General features: G+C 42.9%; 1 protein-coding gene across 1 annotated transcript in view; it reads left to right on the top strand.

Moving 5' to 3' along the window:
* Positions 1 to 19,585, top strand: part of CADM4 (cell adhesion molecule 4) — a 650,810-nt gene that overhangs the window by 567,676 nt on the left and 63,549 nt on the right. The window contains exon 6 of the mRNA XM_089687341.1: positions 9,585 to 9,675. Coding sequence (XP_089543467.1) covers positions 9,585 to 9,675 — 91 coding nt within the window. The remainder of the gene's footprint in view (positions 1 to 9,584; positions 9,676 to 19,585) is intronic.

Genomic DNA, 19,585 nt, shown 5'->3' with positions numbered 1-19,585 from the left:
TCCGCTCTTGTCAATAAATTATTCAGAGGAAGTATGTTCTCCATCTGGAGCTATATAGTGCTGTATGTTTATACATGTGGGAAAAATGTAATTCCCTCTAATAAACGATAACCTTGTGCAAAATGACATTGTTCATGTAATGTATTCAACATGAAGAGGTGACGTGCGGAAGATGCTTTAGTAGTGGAAGAGGAGTAGTCCAGAACAAATGACAATTCCTGATTTCATTTAGACCTCTTATAGTTGTATTAAGCGTTCCCTGCCCGACCCCCCCACCTCAAAGCAAACAATGGGATGTTGTGTTTTTTTCATGAAGCACTTGGAGAAGACAGGCTACAAAAATACATGTTGTGCTGCTATACCAAATTTCACCAACAGGTGGCACTGCAGATGGCTTCTTTTTTTTTTTTTTTTTAAAGTTGAACTCAAGGCAGAAATAACCGGTACAAATAAAAATCTGTAATCATTAAAGGCATAGTGTGCTTTTTTTCACCACATTTCATGTTACACCCATATTTAGGGTGTCACATAAAGTATGGTCATATCCCCATCCCGCTAAACCCAAAAGGCCCCACCTTACCTGAACTGCGCGGTGCTTTTAATCGGAAATGGTAGTTGTTTGAATTCAGTGTGGCTGTGCGTCGCTCTGATGGCCCAGCCGCGTCATCAATTCACAGTGATCGATCAATTGCAAATACTACAATCCCATCTGTCTCCATGCCGGGGGGACTGAGAGTGCGTCATCAGCAGGGCGGCAATATTTCCGGCCTAATAACAGTCTGTATCACTGTACCAGGCTGGGGTAAGGAATGCAGGAGCCTGTGCATTGATCCTGTGATGCACCGATCGCTGTTGCAATGCTCTGCAGGCCTGAATGCAAAAAATTATTACATTTCCATTTTATTTTATCATTGTTGGTGCATTTATTACTTTTTTTCAGAATGTGGACTATGCTTTTAACCACTTGTCTACCGGCCACATATACCCCCTTCCTGCCCAGGCCAATTTTCCGCTTTCAGGTCTGTCGCAATTTGAGTGACAATTGCGCGGTCATGCAACACTGGAAACATGAAATTTTTATTCAAACAAATAGAGCTTTCTTTTGGTGGTATGTACTCACAGCTGGGTGTTTTATTTTTTGTGCTACAAACAAAAAAAGAGCAAACATTTTCTTTGTTTTTATTATAAAATTTTGCAAACTGGTAATTTTTCTCCTTCACTGATGTGCGTTGATGAGGCTGCACTGATAGGCAGCACTGATGGGCACTGATAGGCGGCACTGATGGGCACGGATAGGCAGCACTGATGGGCACTGATAGGCAGCACTGATATACAACAATGATGGGCACTGATGATGCTGCACTGATATGCAACAGTGATGGGCACTGATGGGTGGCACTGCTGGGCAGCACTGATGGACGGCACTGGTGGGTGGCTCTGCTGGGCACTGGTGGGTGACGCTACTAGGCACAGGTGGGTGGCACTGCTGGGCAGAGGTGGGTGGCACTGCTGGGCACAGTTGGGTGGCACTGCTGGGCACTTGTGGGCGGCACTTGTGGGCACAGGTGGGTGGCACTGCTGGGCACTGATCATCAGTGCCGATCCGTCCTCTGGCAATTGCCAGTTATCGGCAGTACTTTCCTCACGCAAAGTGCAGCCGATAACCTGCAACTGCATTTACCGGTGATCTGCTGTGTCATTAGACACAGCTGATCACTTGGTAAAAGGCCGCTGTGATTGGCCTTTTACCACATCATGTGATCAGCTGAGTCTGTAGGACACAGCAATCATGCAGATTGCTGGGGGCGTGCAGGAGGGCGCGTTCTGAGACGACATCATATGACGGCGTCCGGGAACAGGCTGGCCACGGTGAAGCTGTCATTTGGCTATCTGTATTTGGCAAGTGGTTAATATATAATTTTTATATACAAGCATTGAGGGTAACTGAGTTTGACCTGGTGTCAGCCTCTGTCTGTACAGCAGGGCTGGAGTGTGAGAGGAAGAAGCAGCACTAGAAGCCAGTCAGCTCATGTGCTAACAAGAAGCATGCTGATAGAAGGAGAAAGCAGAGTGACAGAGAAGTAGAGCTCATCACAACGCTGCTTCCCCTTTCACTGTCCAGTCTCAGGCAGGGGTTGTCAGATTGAGGACATCTAATGGCAGGAAAAAGTTTGGATAAAAGGTAAGTATTGTAGCAAAATATGGTTTTGTTTTGTTATCTTTTAATGGGTGATTCATTTTCATTTATTTCTGGCTAAAGTTCTGCTTTAAAGAAAACCTGTATTGGGACAATATGAAGACTGCTGCTTCCTGAAAAGGCTACTTGCCCGGCCTACTGCTTCAAACACTGTGGGACACTGACCTGGAGTTAGGATGGAAATCAGGAATTCTAGTTTCATTTTGGCTTTATAATCTGCATGCCTATTCTGGGTCACCAGAAACAGCCAGAAAACAAGTATTTTTTTTATAAAGAAAAGGTCAGCATGTTTCTCTTATGTCCGGTTGTCATCAAGCAATCCTGAAGCTGCGTAAGTGCTCATTGTGGTGACTAGGCCTAACAACTGGGTCCCATTCAAACCTGAACTCAAACCTCCCAAACTCTCAGCTCTCTTACTCCTGTGTAATTAAAGGGTAACTCCACTTTTGTGGGAAAAAAAATATAGCAAATTTAACAAAAATATATAGAGTGTACAATTGCAACACAAGTCATATTGCAATTGAATGACATTAAAAATGACGTTTGTTTTTTTAAGAGCTGTAATTTTCTATAACGTGCAATATGGCCACCTGGAGGTGTTCTGTATACAGATGGTGTGGAGAGCGCCCCCTAGAAATGTCATTTCCTGCTTGAATGATTGGCTTACTGATTTTCCCAGAAGTCTGCACTAAGATTCACAGAGGACAAGGGGGCACTCTTTACGTCTGGAGGAAAATAAATTTAATCTCCAACCACAGAAAGGTTTCTTCACAGTAAGATCTGTGAAAATGTGGAATAGACTCCCTCAAGAGTGGGTTCTGGCCAGCTCAGTGGATTGCTTTAAAAAAGTCCTGGATTGTTTCTTAGATACACAGAATATAACTGGATACTAACATTTATAGGTAAACTTGATCCAGGGAATATCCGATTGCCTCTCGGGGGATCAGGAAGGAATTTTTTTCCCTGCAGGAGCAAATTAGATCATGCTTTGCTGGGGTTTTTTGCCTTCCTCTAGATCAGTGGTTCTCCAGCTGTGGGTCGCGACCCCTTTGGGGGTCGAACGACCCTTTCACAGGGGTCCCCTAAGACCATCAGAAAACACATATTTCTGATGTGTAAAGAGCAGCTACTGTGTTGAAAGTAGCTACTCTGTTAAAAGCAGCTACTGTGCTGAAAGCAGCAGTATTGGAGGTAAAACGACACTCATGAATTATAATTACTGGGTAAATAATTTTATGGTTGGGGGTCACCACAACATGAGGAACTGTAATAAAGGGTCGCGGCATTAGGAAGCTTGAGAACCACTGTTCTAGATCAACTGTGGGTATAGGATTATAACTTTTTTTTTGTTATGGTCGAACTGGATTTTTGTCTTTTTTCAGCCAAACTAACTAAACTAAAGATACAAGTCAGATTTTGCACAACAGAGAAATACACAACAGCATGTTTCCCTAGTAAAACACACACAGAACACAGAGTTAACCCTTTGATCACCCCAGATGTTAACCCCTTCCTGCCCAGTGCCATTAGTACAGTATCAGTGCTTTTTATTAGCACTGATCACTGTATTAATGTCATTGAGATGTCAGTGGCAGTTAGTCAGTTCCCCCCAGTGTCAGAATGCCCACCGCAGTCCTGCTATAAGTCGCTGATCGCCACCATTACTAGTATAAAAATATTTTTTTAAAAAATTCCAGTATATATACCGCCATTTGTAGACGCTATAACTTTCACATAAACCAATCAATTTATATGTATGTTTTTTTTTAGCAAAGACATGTCGCAGAATACATTTTGGCCTAAATTTATGACGAAATTTGATTTGTGAAATTTTTTTTTACTGGATATGTTTGATAGCAAAAAGTCAAATATATATATATATATATATATATATATAATTTTTTTTTCCCCCAAAATTGTCAGTCTTTTTTTGTTTATAAAAACAAATAAAAATAAAAAACGCAGAGGTGATCAAATACCACCAGAAGAAAGCTCTATTTGTGTGGGGGGGGGGGGACATGAATTTCATTTGGGTGCAGCGTTGCATGACCGTGCAATTATCAGTTAAAGTAACGCAGTGCCATATTGCAAAAAATGGCCTGGTCAGGATGGGGGGTAAATCCTCTGGAGGGCAAGTGGTTAAGGCCATTTATACCTAGCGGTGGCACACACAGGGCAGCTCATTCAAGCGAATGCAACAAACATGCCAAAGAAACTTCAGCACCTTTGTGTGTATATTTCGCTTTTTATTTTAACCATGCTTTTTGGCACAATTCAGGTGTATTTTGTCATAAAAACGCAAACCTGCTGGCTGTGTTTTGGATGCCAATAGGATTTAATGGCACCACAAGAGTGATGCGCCTTTTTTTATTTATTTTTTTTTGTGCATCCCGGAAACACGTGTTTCTGTGCATTTTAGTACAAGTTCCCAGAACACGCAGCTGTTAAAGTGAGCGCACGGGTGCCTGCAGCTTGACACTTGACACTCCAGAAGCTACATGAGCTACTTTTCAGGCATATTCAGGCATTTCTAACATCATAGACTTTAATGGGAATGCCTGTGAACAATCGAATCAAACGTTTTTGTGTTGTTGTTTTTTTTTTTTAAAGGTATATTTCAGGTGTAGCCTGTAAAAACTGGTCTCTTCCCTAGTGCTTCCCATTGGCTACAGAAAAATGCCTGAAGCTTGAATAAACATATAAAATGCTTAAAATAGGCTTCTAAAATGCTTGTATACATGTGGGAAACTACTCCAATGAAAAAAAGCCTAAAAACACCTGAAAATCGATCTGCTCGGATGTGAATGCAGCCTTAGGGGTGAGCTGAGTGATTCTGGCTAAATTAATTTTGAAGCAAAATTATCGTTTTTGCTGTCTGTAAAACTTGATACATGAGTGGTGAGATGCGATGCTTTTCATACTAAATGACAACCCAACCCACCTTTCTGACACACCAGCATTGCTCTGCAGACCACACGTGCGTGGTGCGTGCCTCATTTTTATTGTGCTATGCTGCGTTGTATATTCCTTTTCTTATTGTTCATGTAGAGTTGATTTACATTTTTTATTCTCCTTTCTTTTGGTATCGTTTTTTTTTTTTTTTGTCCTTAGTTTGAAAAATGAGGTTAAAATATGGAAAATGAGGATACAAAAAAGAATCTTATGTGACATTCAGGAGACCTTGAAAGCCTACTGGACCTTTAAAGCCCAACTCTGGGAAACTTAAAGTGGTTGTAAACCTTTAGACATGAAATATCAACTAAGCATATCCCTCTATTGTGTGTATTTGTCCTAATCTAGATTATAAAGTGTCATTTCTCTCTGCTGCTTTATTCCTCTATCAGCATGAATCACTTCTGGCAATTTTTCCTGACACCACGAAAAAAAATGGTGACTGGGAGGGAGCTGTAGCTGAATGACAGCCTCAGCTCTGTTCCTGTGAGCTGTATGGAGGGGGTGGGGTGTCCATTCCTTTCCCTCCAATCAGCTCACAGAACTCTCCTTACTGAGCTCTGCAGTTTGTAACTTCAGCTCTCCACCCCCTGTTTTCTGAAATTTCAGACGAACTGTATAAATTCAGCACTTTGAATGGATATAGAGAAAAGATTATTACAGATAAACAGGTACAACTTATGTAGGAGGATTTATTTCATCTGTGTATCACTTGGGGCCAGTCACTTCACTGGGTATATGTAAGGGTCTGGGGCTGTGCCTACAATGCAGGAAAGCATTGCTTGTTTAGACTAAGGAAGAGTTTTTCCACCTTAACATACCTGATTTTCCCCCTCCCCTCCCCTGGTCTTGATGATGTCAGGACCTTAGACTGCTGGAGAATGGGGGAGAAGCAGCTGTCTGAACCGCTGTAGCAGCTTGCAGCATCGTGTAAGTAGATCATCCTTTCTAAGTCTCAGACCCAAACAAGCAATGAACTCCCAAAGTGCGGGTGCAGCCCCGCAGCTTGGGATAATTTTTAAGTTTTTTGGATTTGGGATTTTAAAAACCACCTTAATTTTCCTTCCCCCATTGATGGAAAAAAATGTTGCCCAACTTTTTTGGCAAGGGATCACTGCTCGTTTAGTCTACGGGAAAGTTTTTGCACCTTAACTCACCTGATCCCCCTCTCTCCTGGTCTTGATGATGTCAGAACCTTAGACCACTGGGACATGAGGGAGAAGAAGCTGTGTGGACCAGTCTAGCAGTATGCAGCATCAGGTATGTAGATCATCTTCTTTTCTCTGTCCCCTGGACCCAAATGAGCAATGGACCCCCAACATGCAGGCATTGCTTCACTACTGGGGATCATGTTTAGGATTTCCTGGAGTTGGGCTTTTAAAAAACACTTTTATTTTGCCTTCCCTGCTGATAGCAAAAATTTTTGCCAAAATTTTTTGGCAAGAGTTCACTGCTTGTTTAGTCTAGAGGAGAGTTTTTGCACCTCAACTTACCTGATTCCCCACTCTTCTGGTCTTGATGATGTCAGGACCTTAGACCACTGGAGCATGAGGAAGAAGATATTGTGTGAACCGGTCTAGCAACGTGCAGGACCGGGTAAGTAGATTGCCTTCTTTTCTATGTCCCCTAGACCCAAATGAGCAATGAACCACCAAAGTGCGGGTACAGCCCCACTGCTGTGGATCATGTTTTCTTGGATTTGGGCTTTTAAAAACCACCTTTATTTTGCCTTTCCAATTGATGTTAAAAAAAAAATTTGCCAAAATTTTGCCAGGGCATGAAATCACTCAATTTTGCTCATCGTCAGCCTGTACTAACAATTCTGAATGATGTTATTGATTGAATAATTCTTATTATGGGAAGAGCTGTCATTCATCCAATCAATGCTCTGTTCAAATTTTACGATTGCCCAGAAAATATCTTTGTACATCATCATCTGCATCCCTTTAGCACTGAGAGGAGGGCCAAATTGTCTCCCTGGTGGCTGAGATTGCTAAAAATGCACCAGACATAGCTCTATGTGATCGAGAGACGTGCCTGGACTTCCGATCCGTGCTGTATACAATTAGCATTATGTAAATACAGGAGAATGGTTCCTGAGAGACTCACAGGGGTGGTTATACATTACAATATATCTGTCTGCCGCTGTGTGTATGTATTCAGCCTTCCCCCTCCTGACCACTCAGTGCTTTCCGCTCGCAGAGCAGGCTGAGATAAGGCGCAGTATTTCTAGTGACCATTTTCATGGAGAGTTTTCATCATATACCGCTAATTAAATTAACATATTGCACATAACGGGCTCCATTTAGAAGAAGGGGTAATGCCAGTTTTGCTGTTCCCATAGCAACAGCAATGTCACATCTAGAAAAGGATGAGGTTCACCGGGCTGTACCCTTACAAACTGGACAGGTCATATATTTTTGGTGTCTGGTGACGTTATTCAGCCTTGCCTCTATGCCGTCTGTACAGTTCTATAGAAACACTAGAATGCTTGGATGTGAGAGAATTGGGGGCAGTGTGCTTATAGGCAGAGTTTGGAAGGCAGGATCCTGCTTTAGGTATATGTGAAGGCCACCAGAGAAGACATGCAAAACAATAGTCAGTTTTTAATGCAACTGGGCACCAGACACTGTGGGCAAGGGCTGGTCCTATTTGTAGGAGAAAGGCTCAGATGGGTTGGGGCATCTCAGTCCAATCTGCTCCTGGACAGACCGAACCGTAGCTCAACATCCGCAGACTAGCATCCAGATTGGAAAGTAAGAACTTCTGATTTGCATAAATGATAAAATCACTAACTTAGAAAGTATTGAAGACATGAGGGATAAAGGCACAGGCAGCAGTAAGCTGACCACAGACAGCAGTAACCACGTCAGAGAGCATCTTTCCTTCTCCACCTTCTCTAAAACTAGAAAAAATGTTCCAGAAGGACTTGATTGGGATTCATTCAAATGCAGCTAAACACAAGTAGCTAAGATGAGATGTCACCCACTTACGTCAAGGCCTACATGTGCAAATGTTTCTCCCTGGTTTAAAACATGATAGAATTTGGTTGGTATGTGCTCCATGAACTATTTTCTTCTAACAGGCATTCTGTTTCTTTTATTAGATATAATTACTAAAGAGTAACCATTGCCCCTTCATCCACTGTAGTCAGTAAGCAAATAGAGGCAGTATATGGCCAGGCGTTTTTAGACACCTGACCATCACACCTAGAAGAGCTTGACATTCCATTCTAAAATTGTGGACATTATTATGGAATTGCTCTTATCCCATGGCTTTAACAGCCTCCAGTCTTCTTGGAAGGCTTTCCACAATTTTTTTGTGTGTTTTTGGGAATTTGTGGCCATTCAGCCAAAAGAGTATTTGTGAGGTCAGGTTGAATATGAAGACCTGGCCTGTAATCAACACTGCAATTCATCCCAAAGGTGTTCAGTAGGGTTGAGTTCAGGACTCTACTGTATGTAGGTCACTCAAGTTCCTCCATACCAAACTCATCACCCTATCTTTATGGAGCTGTCTTTGTGCATGGGGACAAACTCATGCTGGAAGAGAAGAAAGAACTTCCCCAAACTGTTATCACAAGGTTGGAGGTACACAATTGCCTAAAATGTCTTTGTGTGCTATAACATTAACAGTAATGTACACTGCGAACACCTGAACTGAACAATTTTAAGGGGTGTCCACATACTTTTGGCTATAAAGTAGGCATGAAGGTCAAGTGTCACAAACCTTTGGCTATATAGTGTTCCTCTGTAGTGCAGAAAACTTACTTTCCACATCATTAGACTGTTGTAGTGATTTTCAGATCTGATACTAGCATCTCTCATATGGTGTGTGATCTGAGCTAAGAGTCTGTCCATAGAGCTTAATGGTCAATCTGGCCAGTTCCCACCTTTATCTCTGTAAATGCATCCAATTCTAAAAGGGAGTGCAACAATGGAAGTGATAAAAACACCGCTGCGGCCCGAAACAAGTAAAATCTGTATTTCTTTACTTTACCAACTTCTATATATCGACACCTGCACCTGCTTCTATATATTGTGCAGCTGCAGAAGCCTGGAACAGTGGAGAGGTCAATGCTCATTTTTATCTTAAAAAGTGTTCTTACCCTTTTCATGATTTTTTTATATTAGTATCCAGGTTTTGGTGATATTGACCTTGGTATGTTACTGTGAATGCATAAAAAAGTGTCTTTTGCAAATGAGATATTGATGTTCTATCTATTTTTTACCTTGAAGGGACTTTATCATAGAATAAGATGGTCCTTTGAAGCTACAGCTTGTACACCTTTAGGTGCTTGGATATTATACCAACTGCAGTTTCCCCCTCTTCTCCCCATTGACAGCCTAGTTAAATTTGAAATTATGTCCAAGGGTTTTGCAAGTATTCCTGCTCCATCGCATTTTCGGTATAATGACTGTCTTTTCTGTTACAGTTTCCCCGACAGCCCGAATTCAGCCCTCTCAAAGCTTGGTGAGAGAAGGAGACTTGCTCAACCTGAAGTGTGAAGTCACTGGGAATCCCAGGTAAGGTTTCTCAATCAATCTAAAGACTGCAATTGCATTGACCTAAATTTGGTTGCATCTATGTAGACCCTTGACGTGTTCTCCAAAAAACGCCAATGATAACTTTACTTGTATCCATATTCCTGGCTTTCAAGATGCTGACAATTAGTATAGAAACTGCTACTAGCACACCTTTTTTAACGCAATAAATACAGCATAGAAAAAAGTCACAGCTCAGCGGCAACTGGGACAAGAGAAGATAGCCTATAGGTTTGTTAGGATATGCCTTGTGAAGAGCAGCTGGGAAGCATCTTAGCAATGCAACGCTAGCTTAATGAGTATCTATAGTCCTTTTTGAAGTTTTTTTTTTACTTGTACATGTCCTCCTTAGGCTCTTTATTTTGTTATTTTTCTCCTGCTGTAATGTTGCTATTTCACAGCAAGTTTGTATGCAATATTTTTGTAAAAACAGATTATCCAACCAAATGGCTGCCGTCAGGAACCATCAGAATGTTTTTGCTTCCTTACGTCTTATTGATGTTCTTTGACTGCTGAGAAGCACAAACATCCCAAACTAAAACACTCCCCTCCCGAACGTAAGCCCCTGCCCAAAACTACACCAAGGCTACTTTCTTTGGAACAGTAGGGGGACATCATTATTAGGATAAACAGCATTTTATAATATACACCTAAAGTAGAGGCCTAAAAACTGTCTAAACAAAGGGTAAGTTTGATGTCCTTCAGATTTTAAAGGGGCTGTAGTGTGGCGAGTGAGAGCAAAAAATGCCCCAGAATCATAGGGAGTGGACAATGTCTCATGCTTAGTGTTCTGTGGGAGTAAAAAGATTACCTAGTGCCCGTGGTCAGTAGGAGGAGGAGCAGTGCCCCATTATTCATGTTAGTGGAAGGAATAACACCCTGTCGTTGGTATCAGTGGAAGAAAAAGCGTCCCATCATTTATGTCAGTGGGAGGAATTATGTCCTATTGTTGGTGTCAATGGAAGGAAAAGTGCCCCATTGGTGGTGTCAGTGGAAGAAATAGTACCCCATCATTGGTGTCAGTGAAAGGAATAATGCCTCATCATTGGTGCAAGTGGAAAGAATAATGCCTGATTGCTAGTGTCAGTTGAAGGATTGATACTCCAGTGTTGGTGTCAGTGGAAAGAGTAGTGTCCCATCATCAATGTTAGTGGAAGGAATAGTTGCCATCATCAGTGTCAATGGAAGGAATAGTGCCTCGCTATTGGTGTCAGTGGAAGGTGTAGTACCCCATACTTGATTTCAGTAGAAGTAATAATGCCCTGTTGCTGTTGTCAGTGTAATGAATAGTGCCCCACTGTTGGTGTCAGTGGAAGGAATGGTACCTCAACATTGGTAACATTGGTTTCAATGGAAGAATATTGTTTTGTATCAGTGGGGGGATGATTTACTCATATGAGTGGGAAGAATAGTGCCTCAAGGGCCAGATAAAGGCAAGCAAAGGGCCAAATCTGGCCCACGGGCCACAGCTTGGAGACCACTGGTCTAAAGCAATAAGGATTGCATTTAATAATAGCTTTGGGTTGGTAACAGACAAACTCTAAGCCTACATAGTCAACACACCATTGCGGACTAGACAGGTATCCAACTAACCAAGGCACACAGAGACCGATTAAATAGGAGCCACTGTTGGCTAGGCAAAATCCACCAATAAAGCTGTGACAACAACTTGTAATACAAAGGGGAAGGTGGGCAGATAGCTGTTCATCTACAGGTCTGTGGTACAACCAAAAAAAACTCACCCCTGTCAAATCCTTTCTTTTATTTAAAAAATACTTTAATCCATATCCTTTATCCCATCCCAATAAAGAAAAGAGAGAATACGGAAGTTGTACACCTTATTCTTCTGTCTCTGCCTGGGACAGGCCCCCTATAGTCTCGGCACCCACAGCTGGTGGGGAATTTTAAATCCTTGAGCAGTGCTGCTTACCAATGTGTTGCTGCATCATCAGACAGAGAAGGGGGTTACTAAGGACCCCTACTATCCTGCCAAGCTTTCAACAGTCAAGGATTTAAAAGGCCTTTATTACTGGTTTATGTTTGTAAGGACATTTGTCTATACAAATGCAGGTGTGTTGAATTTTCTTGGCTTTGTAACTGGAATTAAAAATTCTTTAAAAATATCCAAGGAAGGCATTTTGTGGCTAACCCCCTAACATAGTTACATAGTCAGTGTGGCTGAAAAAAGACAAAAGTCCATCCAGTTCAACCATTAAAAAAAAAAAAAAAGTTACAATCCTATACCCACAGTTGATCCAGAGGAAGGCAAAAAACCCAGCAAAGCATGATCCAATTTTCTCCTGCAGGGAAAAAAATTATTTCCTGATCCCCTGAGAGGCAATCGGATATTCCTTGCATCAACTTTACCTAGAAAAATGTAAGTATCCAGTTATATTCTGTGTATCCAAGAAAGAATCCAGGCCTTGTATAAAGCAATCCACTGAGCTGGCCAGAACCAACTCTTGAGAGAGTCTATTCCACATTTTCACAGCTCTTACTGTGAAGAAACCTTTCTGTGTTTGGAGATTACATTTATTTTCCTCCAGATGTAAAGAGTGCCACCTCATCCTCTGTGATGACCTCAGTGTGAATAACTCTACACGGGGTTTACCATATGAACCACTGATGTATTTATACATGTTGATCATATCCCCCCTTAATCTTCTCTTCTCAAGAGAGAATCAATTCAGTTTCTCTAATCTTTCCTCATAGCTGAGCTCCTCCATGCCTCTTATCAGTTTGGTTGCCCTTCTCTGTACTTTCTCCAGTTCCCCAGTGTTCTTTTTGTGAATTGGTGCCCAAAATTGAACTGCGTATTCCAGATGAGGCATTACTAATGATTTGTACTGGGGGAAAAGATATATCTCTCTCTCTGGAGTCTATACTTCTTTAATACAAGAGAGGATTTTGCTCGTGTTAGGAACCGCAGCTTGGGATTGCATGCCATTATTAAGCTTGTGATCTACCAGAACCCCCAGATCCTTCTCCACCATTGATTCCCCCAGTTGTACCCCCCCTAGTATGTATGATGCATGCATATTCTTAGCCCCCCAAGTGCATAACCTTACATTTATCAACATTAAACCTCATTTGCCACATAGTTGCCCAATTAAACAGTACATTGAGGTCAGCTTGTAAATTGAAGACATCCTGTAAGGACGTTATTCCACGGCACAGCTTGGTGTCATCTGCAAAGACTGAAATTATATTTTTAATCTCAGACCCTGTATTGTTTATAAATATATTAAAAAGTAAGGGTCCCAACACTGAACCTTGGGGTACACCTCTGACAACCCTAGACCATTCAGAGTATGAATCATTAACCACCACTCTCTGAATACAATCTTTTAGCTAGTTTTCTATCCATTTACATACAGATTTTTACAAGCCCCTGGACTTTACATTATATATTAGCCATGTGTGGGGAACTGTGTCAAACGCTTTTTCAAAATCAAAGTATACCATGTCCACTGCCACCCCTCTGTCCAAGGTTTTGCTCACCTCCTCATTAAAAGAAACATATTACTAGGCTGGAATTTTCATGGCTAGCCTATAGTAAATTGCATTTATAATTTTGTACTACAAGTTTTTATTTTGTTTTTTTTTAAAGGTTTTAAGAAATTATGGAATGGCGATGTTCAGGTTTATCTAAAGTCAGAACCTTTTTTTTTTTTTAATTTTGGATAGAGTAGGCAAAAGGTAAAATTTGTCAGGTGCTACTCATCTACTATTCGATTCAGCTTGGAGTCTTCCCTCTGGCACTTCTGTGTTTTACCAAGAGTTCCGGCACCATGGGCAATCTGCAGGCAGTACTCCTGATAAGTACCCAGGCAATTCAGGAGACAGCTCTCCTGAACGATACTGCTTTAAATTGTAAAGTAACATGTGGCTTGGAGTTGAAGCAGATCATGGCTTTATTTAAGCTGAGACCCCTGCTGCTGAGCATCCTGTGTTCCCAGCGACTCCAGAGCATCCTTTGTTCCCAAAGACTCCAGAGCATCCTGTGTTCCCAATGACTCCAGAGCAGGCTTTCTGAACCAGGGTTCTGTGGAAACCTAGGGTTCCTCAGAGCTTGTTAGGTGTTCCTTGAACCATGAGCAATTGTTGCCTCTCAGATAAGTAACCAGTGATACCAATGATCATTTTGGCAATCTGTAAGGGAGGATTCCTCCCACTGACCAAAAATATAGGGTACATTCTTCTAGAGATGTTCACGCCAAATATTTTTGTTATGTTTCGGATGCATTCATTGAAGAATTTTGTTTCGTCATTTTCGGCATGTTGAATTGATTGGTTTTCTGGATTCATTTCAATATATTCAGCATTCATTTTGTATATTCGTTAGTCCAAGTGGATTAGAAAAATCTTGAAGTTTTTCGGAAGATTGCTATATTTCGGGTTGATTCTATATTCATGTATCAGAAAAACCTAAGAATTGCATTAGACTGTGGAACTGAACTGATTGTGACAATTACAAATTCAATTCAAATCACAAACTTACTTGAATTCCAAATTGTCGAACAAATAAGAATCGCCAAGGGCCAGAACGACTATCGCATCATGTGATGTCCAAATGAAACTAATGCATTTGTTAATTTCATTATAACTTTTCTTTGTTGACATTTGTTATTATGTCTATTCGGCAATTCGTATACATCCAAATCTCCAAAAATTTTATTTTCAGATGAAAAATTGTTTCATTATGAAACACAAATATCTACATTCTTCCCACTGACCATCACTTTTTCATGTACCATAAGCGTATATATAGTAATTAGCAAGGGTCCCCTGAGACTGCAAAGTGATTTCAAGGGTTCCTCCATGTTAAAAGGGTTGAGAAATGCTTCACAGCATACATTTCTACCCAAGAACGCTACAGCATCCCATGTCACCCAGTGACCCTAGAGCAACCTTTGTTAGTAGTGGTCCCTGAGCATCATGTGTTACCCAGTGATTCCAGAGCATCCCGTGTCACCTAGTGACCCCAGAAAATCCTGTGTTACGTATTGCATTCAGTGACCACACTTCTTCCTGTGGTGTGCCTCCATGATCTTTGTGTCTCTAAGCAGCTTCAGGTCTGCTCCTTTAATCTCCTGGACTGTGTCTTCCTTGGTGGATATGGATCGTGGTCCATGATATCAACTTTTTTTTCTGTCTGTGCCTGTTTTGGAGATTTTATCTTACCTTCTGTTTAGGAGACACAATAGAGGAGAGCTTTCTAAAATGAGAAATCTTTTCACAATTTCCCCCGAAACAGGTGTCCCCATTTGAAGATTTCCCTTCAGTGCCTGTTTTTTCGGGTTATAGGAAATCCACAATTTGACAGTTTACACCCAAACACTGTAGAAGGGTTAAACCTGCTCAGTAGGAACTAAGACAGCAATAACAAAATCTCCACTCCAAATATACAAGAAGCAAAAGGAGGACAGCACTAATGGTCATAGAGTCCAAAGTGGTGTTTTATTAAATAACCAGAAAACAAGCCACCATGTTTTGGGGGTCCGGACACTCTCTCTTCATCAGGGCTACAATCCAAGTAAGAAAAAAATAAAAGGTCATATACAGTAGAATATATTATATTTTTATAGTTCTTCACTTGTATTGTAGCCCTGATGAACCCCCGAAACGCAATGGATTTCGTTCTACTAACCATTTAAACATCTATCATTTTTTTTATTTCTTTTACTATCAGGGCTCATTTACACTTGCTGCGACTTTAACACACATTAAAGTGCATACCGCTTCAGCATGCTTTTTTGATGTATTTTGATGCTTTTTTGAAGCTTTAATGAAGCTTGGCAAATGCCCTGTGTGTGTTGATTTTCGATTTTGTTTTAAAGGGGCCCAGTAGAACCCCAGCTCAGTAGTACGCCCACTCAGCAGATCTCCAGCTTATTGGTACCCCCTTTTAACCAATCCCTAGCTTATTGGTACCCTCAATCAGCAGATCCACAGCTCATTGGTACCCTCATTCAGCAGAGCTGCAGCTCATTGGTACCCTCATTCAGCAGAGCTCCAGCTCATTGGTACCCTTGTTCAGCAGATCCCCAGCTCATTGGTACCCTCGTTCAGCAGATCCCCAACTCATTGGTACCCTTGTTCAGGAGATCCCCAGCTCATTGGTACCCTTGTTCAGCAGATCCCCAGCTCATTGGTACCCTCGTTCAGCAGATCCCCAGCTCATTGGTACCCTCGTTCAGCAGATCCCCAGCTCATTGGTACCCTCGTTCAGCAGATCCCCAGCTCATTGGTACCCTCGTTCAGCAGATCCCCAGCTCATTGGTACCCTCGTTCAGCAGATCCCCAGCTTATTTGTGCCTTCGTTCAGCAGATCCCCTGCTCAGTAGTACCCAGTGCCACACTCAGTATTACCCCCAGCTTTGCTAATCCTCTACTGTTCAGTCCTCTCTCTCCACTCCCCACTCACCTTCCGCTACAACGTTCCCATGTTGCACACCTTGTGTGCTGTATGCTAGTTGCTCTGCACCAGTCCAGACCCCGCTCACCTTCCTGCTGGTCCACACTGCATATCAAATGTGATATCTGCACCAGACAATTCCTCAATATATACACATGAACCGAACGTGACTGCTGATGACTCTTTCCAGTTTGCTTGTTGGTTTCCCAGTGCATCCTGGGATATCTCATACCTGCAATACCTCCAAAACAAAGTAAAGTTAACTCTGAATAAAAGCTTCTCAAAAGCTTCAGGTGCTGTAAGCCATCTTTGTCTTAGATTTCTATGGAGGCTTTGGAGACTCTTTGAAGCTCCAACCAAGCGATATGGGGTATAATTTTGGAAGCAAAGCAAAATGTGTAAACAGGGCCATAAGCTTACCATTCTATTTAGTGACAGGGGCTTTGATTGTTATTCAGAGAACTTTAAAAACATGTCCAATGCAACATTTTGAAGCAAGTGCAAACAAGCCCTTAGTGTGGTGCTCCTTCTGCCTTTTCTATAGTCTGACCTTTTCCAAGACCTCCTCCCTTTGGGGGTGTTCTGGTATATGTGAGCAGCTTCACAAAAGCAAATTGGCTGAATTATTCAAATGTTCCTTGAGCTGGATTGCAATAATAAAATATATAGAACTTCTCTTTATATCTATGCCAATTAAAGCCTGACATGGGTTCTAACTCTTCCCTACACCATTCTACAAAATGTCTATAGATAAAATTTAGGACGTGTCGTTATTAGGTCCTTCCTTCCTACCATGAACATCCAACCACTTTGTATTTCCTGTAGAAAGATTAGATTGTGGAATAGCTTAGTCATGTTCTGAAGTTCTCATTGACTAGATCCATCACACCTAAGGCTCCGATGCATGAGGCTCTGGTGTTTAGGTGCGCAAGGAGGGCACAGATGCACCGTCTACCCCGATGGTGGCAATCTATCAAAGAGGCTGACTGCTACTGCTGGACAGGGTAGATGGTGGACCTAGAGTTAATAACATTTTGTATGCAACCAGGGATGAACGCCTGGAATCTAGATTGCTTGCATTCTGGGTATTCATCCCTGCCTGCATACTGCCTTACCCTAGGTTCACACATAAGCGTTTTCTGCAAGAGTTTGCATTTTGCAGAAATACAGTACAGTACATTTAACATGATTTCCTATGGGACAGGTTCACATCTTCGCAGTTTCAGCCAGTGCGTTTTTTGGAAAGGGTGAGGGACTTTCTTGAATGCAAAAAGTTGCTTATTTTTTCTATAGACTTCAATGGAAACACTGCAGAAAAGCATGTATTGCGATTTTAGTTGCGTTTTTGCCATGTTTTTGATGCGTTTTGTGTTTTAAAATCTGCCTAGCAAGAAGAAAAATGTTTAAAAAATGAAAAAAAATACCGCAAAATGCATCAAAAACGTGCCAAAAATGCAAGTGCAAAACGCAATGAAAAACGCAATGCAGAAACGCCTCAAACACAACCTGCATAGATGTGAACCTAGACTAAACCTTAGTATTGCTAGGTGCACCGTTCAGCTGCAGCAGCTATCAGTCTCTGCTGCTACGACTGTATGCTGTCATCCTCTGTTACTGCGACTGGATGGTGCACCAAGTGGTACTAATGTTTAGGGCAGTATGTGCCCAGGGATGAATATTTGGAATGCAAGCAGTCTGCATTCTGGACGTTCATCCCTGGGCACACACTAAATATTAGTATTGCAAGCTGCACCGTTCAGCCGCCACAGCTGACAGTCTCTGCTGCTGCAACTGGATGCCATCAACCTCTGTTACTGCGACTGGATGGTGCATCAAGTGGTACTTATGTTTAGGGCAGTATGTGCCCAGGGATGAATACCCGGAATGTAAGCAGTTCATCCCTGGGCACACACTAAATATTAATACTGCAAGCTGCACCGTTCAGCCGCCACAGCTGACAGCTTCTGCTGCTGCGACTGGTTGCTGTCATCCTCTGCTACTGCGACAGGATGGTGCACCCAGCAGTAGTAATGTTTAGGGCAGTATGCACCCAGGGATCAATGACCAGCATGTAAGCAGTCTGCATTCCAGACATTAGTCCCTGGGTGCATACTAAACATTAGTACCGCTAGGTGCATTATCCAGCCCCAGCAGCTGTCAGCCTCTCATAGGCTTTAACAGGCTGCTACCATCAAGACTGGATAATGCACCTGTGCCCTCCACCCATGTGCCTAAACAAATGAAGCCTCATGCCCCGTAGTAAAATGCCCAGTGTGCATGGGCCCTTAGGTGTGATGGATTAGTCAATGTTAAAACCTTAGAACATGACTAAGCTCTTAAGGTCTGTGGGAGCCTGCTACGGCTGCAAGGAGCTGGATGGTGCGACTGGATGCTGTCAGCCTCTGCTGCTGCGACTGGCTGGTACACCTAGCGGTACTAACGTTTGAATTGCTGACATGCAAACTGCTTGCATTCTGGGTGTTTGTCCCTGGACACATACTGCCATAGATGTTAGCACGAGTCGCAGCAGCAGAGGCCGGCGTTTGGCCGATGCACCTAGCGCTGGTCTGCATTCCAGGCGTTTGTCCCTGGACGCATACTACCATAGATGCTAGCACCAGCGGCAGAGGCTGACACCTGCTGCGGTTCACTGGTGCACCTAGCGTTGGTCTGCATTCCAGGCGTTTGTCCCTGGGCGCATACTGCCATAGATGCTAGCGGCAGACGCTGACACCTACTGCGGTTGGCCGGTGCACCTAGCGTTGGTCTGCATTCCAGGCGTTTGTCCCTGGACGCATACTACCATAGATGCTAGCACCAGCGGCAGAGGCTGACACCTGCTGCGTTTGGCCGGTGCACCTAGCGTTGGTCTGCATTCCAGGAGTTTGTCCCTGGACGCATACTGCCATAGATGCTAGCACCAGCGGCAGAGGCTGACACCTGTTTCGGTTGGCCGGTGCACCTAGCGTTGGTCTGGTATTCCAGGAGTTTGTCCCTGGACGCATACTACCATAGATGCTAGCACCAGCAGCAGAGGCTGACACCTGCTGCGGTTCACTGGTGCACCTAGCGTTGGTCTGCATTCCAGGCGTTTGTCCCTGGACGCATACTGCCATAGATGCTAGCGGCAGAGGCTGACACCTACTGCGGTTGGCCGGTGCACCTAGCGTTGGTCTGCCATAGATGCTAGCACCAGCGGCAGAGGCTGACACCTACTGCGGTTGGCCGGTGCACCTAGCGTTGGTCTGCATTCCAGGCGTTTGTCCCTGGACGCATACTGCCATAGATGCTAGCGGCAGAGGCTGACACCTACTGCGGTTGGCCGGTGCACCTAGCGTTGGTCTGCCATAGATGCTAGCACCAGCGGCAGAGGCTGACACCTACTGCGGTTGGCCGGTGCACCTAGCGTTGGTCTGCATTCCAGGCGTTTGTCCCTGGACGCATACTAAACTTTAGTACCGTTAGGTGCACCAT

The sequence above is a fragment of the Staurois parvus genome, unplaced genomic scaffold (assembly GCF_062004578.1).
Source record: "Staurois parvus isolate SC_StPar_1 unplaced genomic scaffold, SC_StPar_1.0 ptg000423l, whole genome shotgun sequence".
In the NCBI taxonomy this organism is placed as follows: domain Eukaryota; kingdom Metazoa; phylum Chordata; class Amphibia; order Anura; family Ranidae; genus Staurois; species Staurois parvus.
The sequence above is the reverse complement of the archived record's forward strand: the minus strand, read 5'-3'. Positions and strand labels throughout refer to the sequence as shown.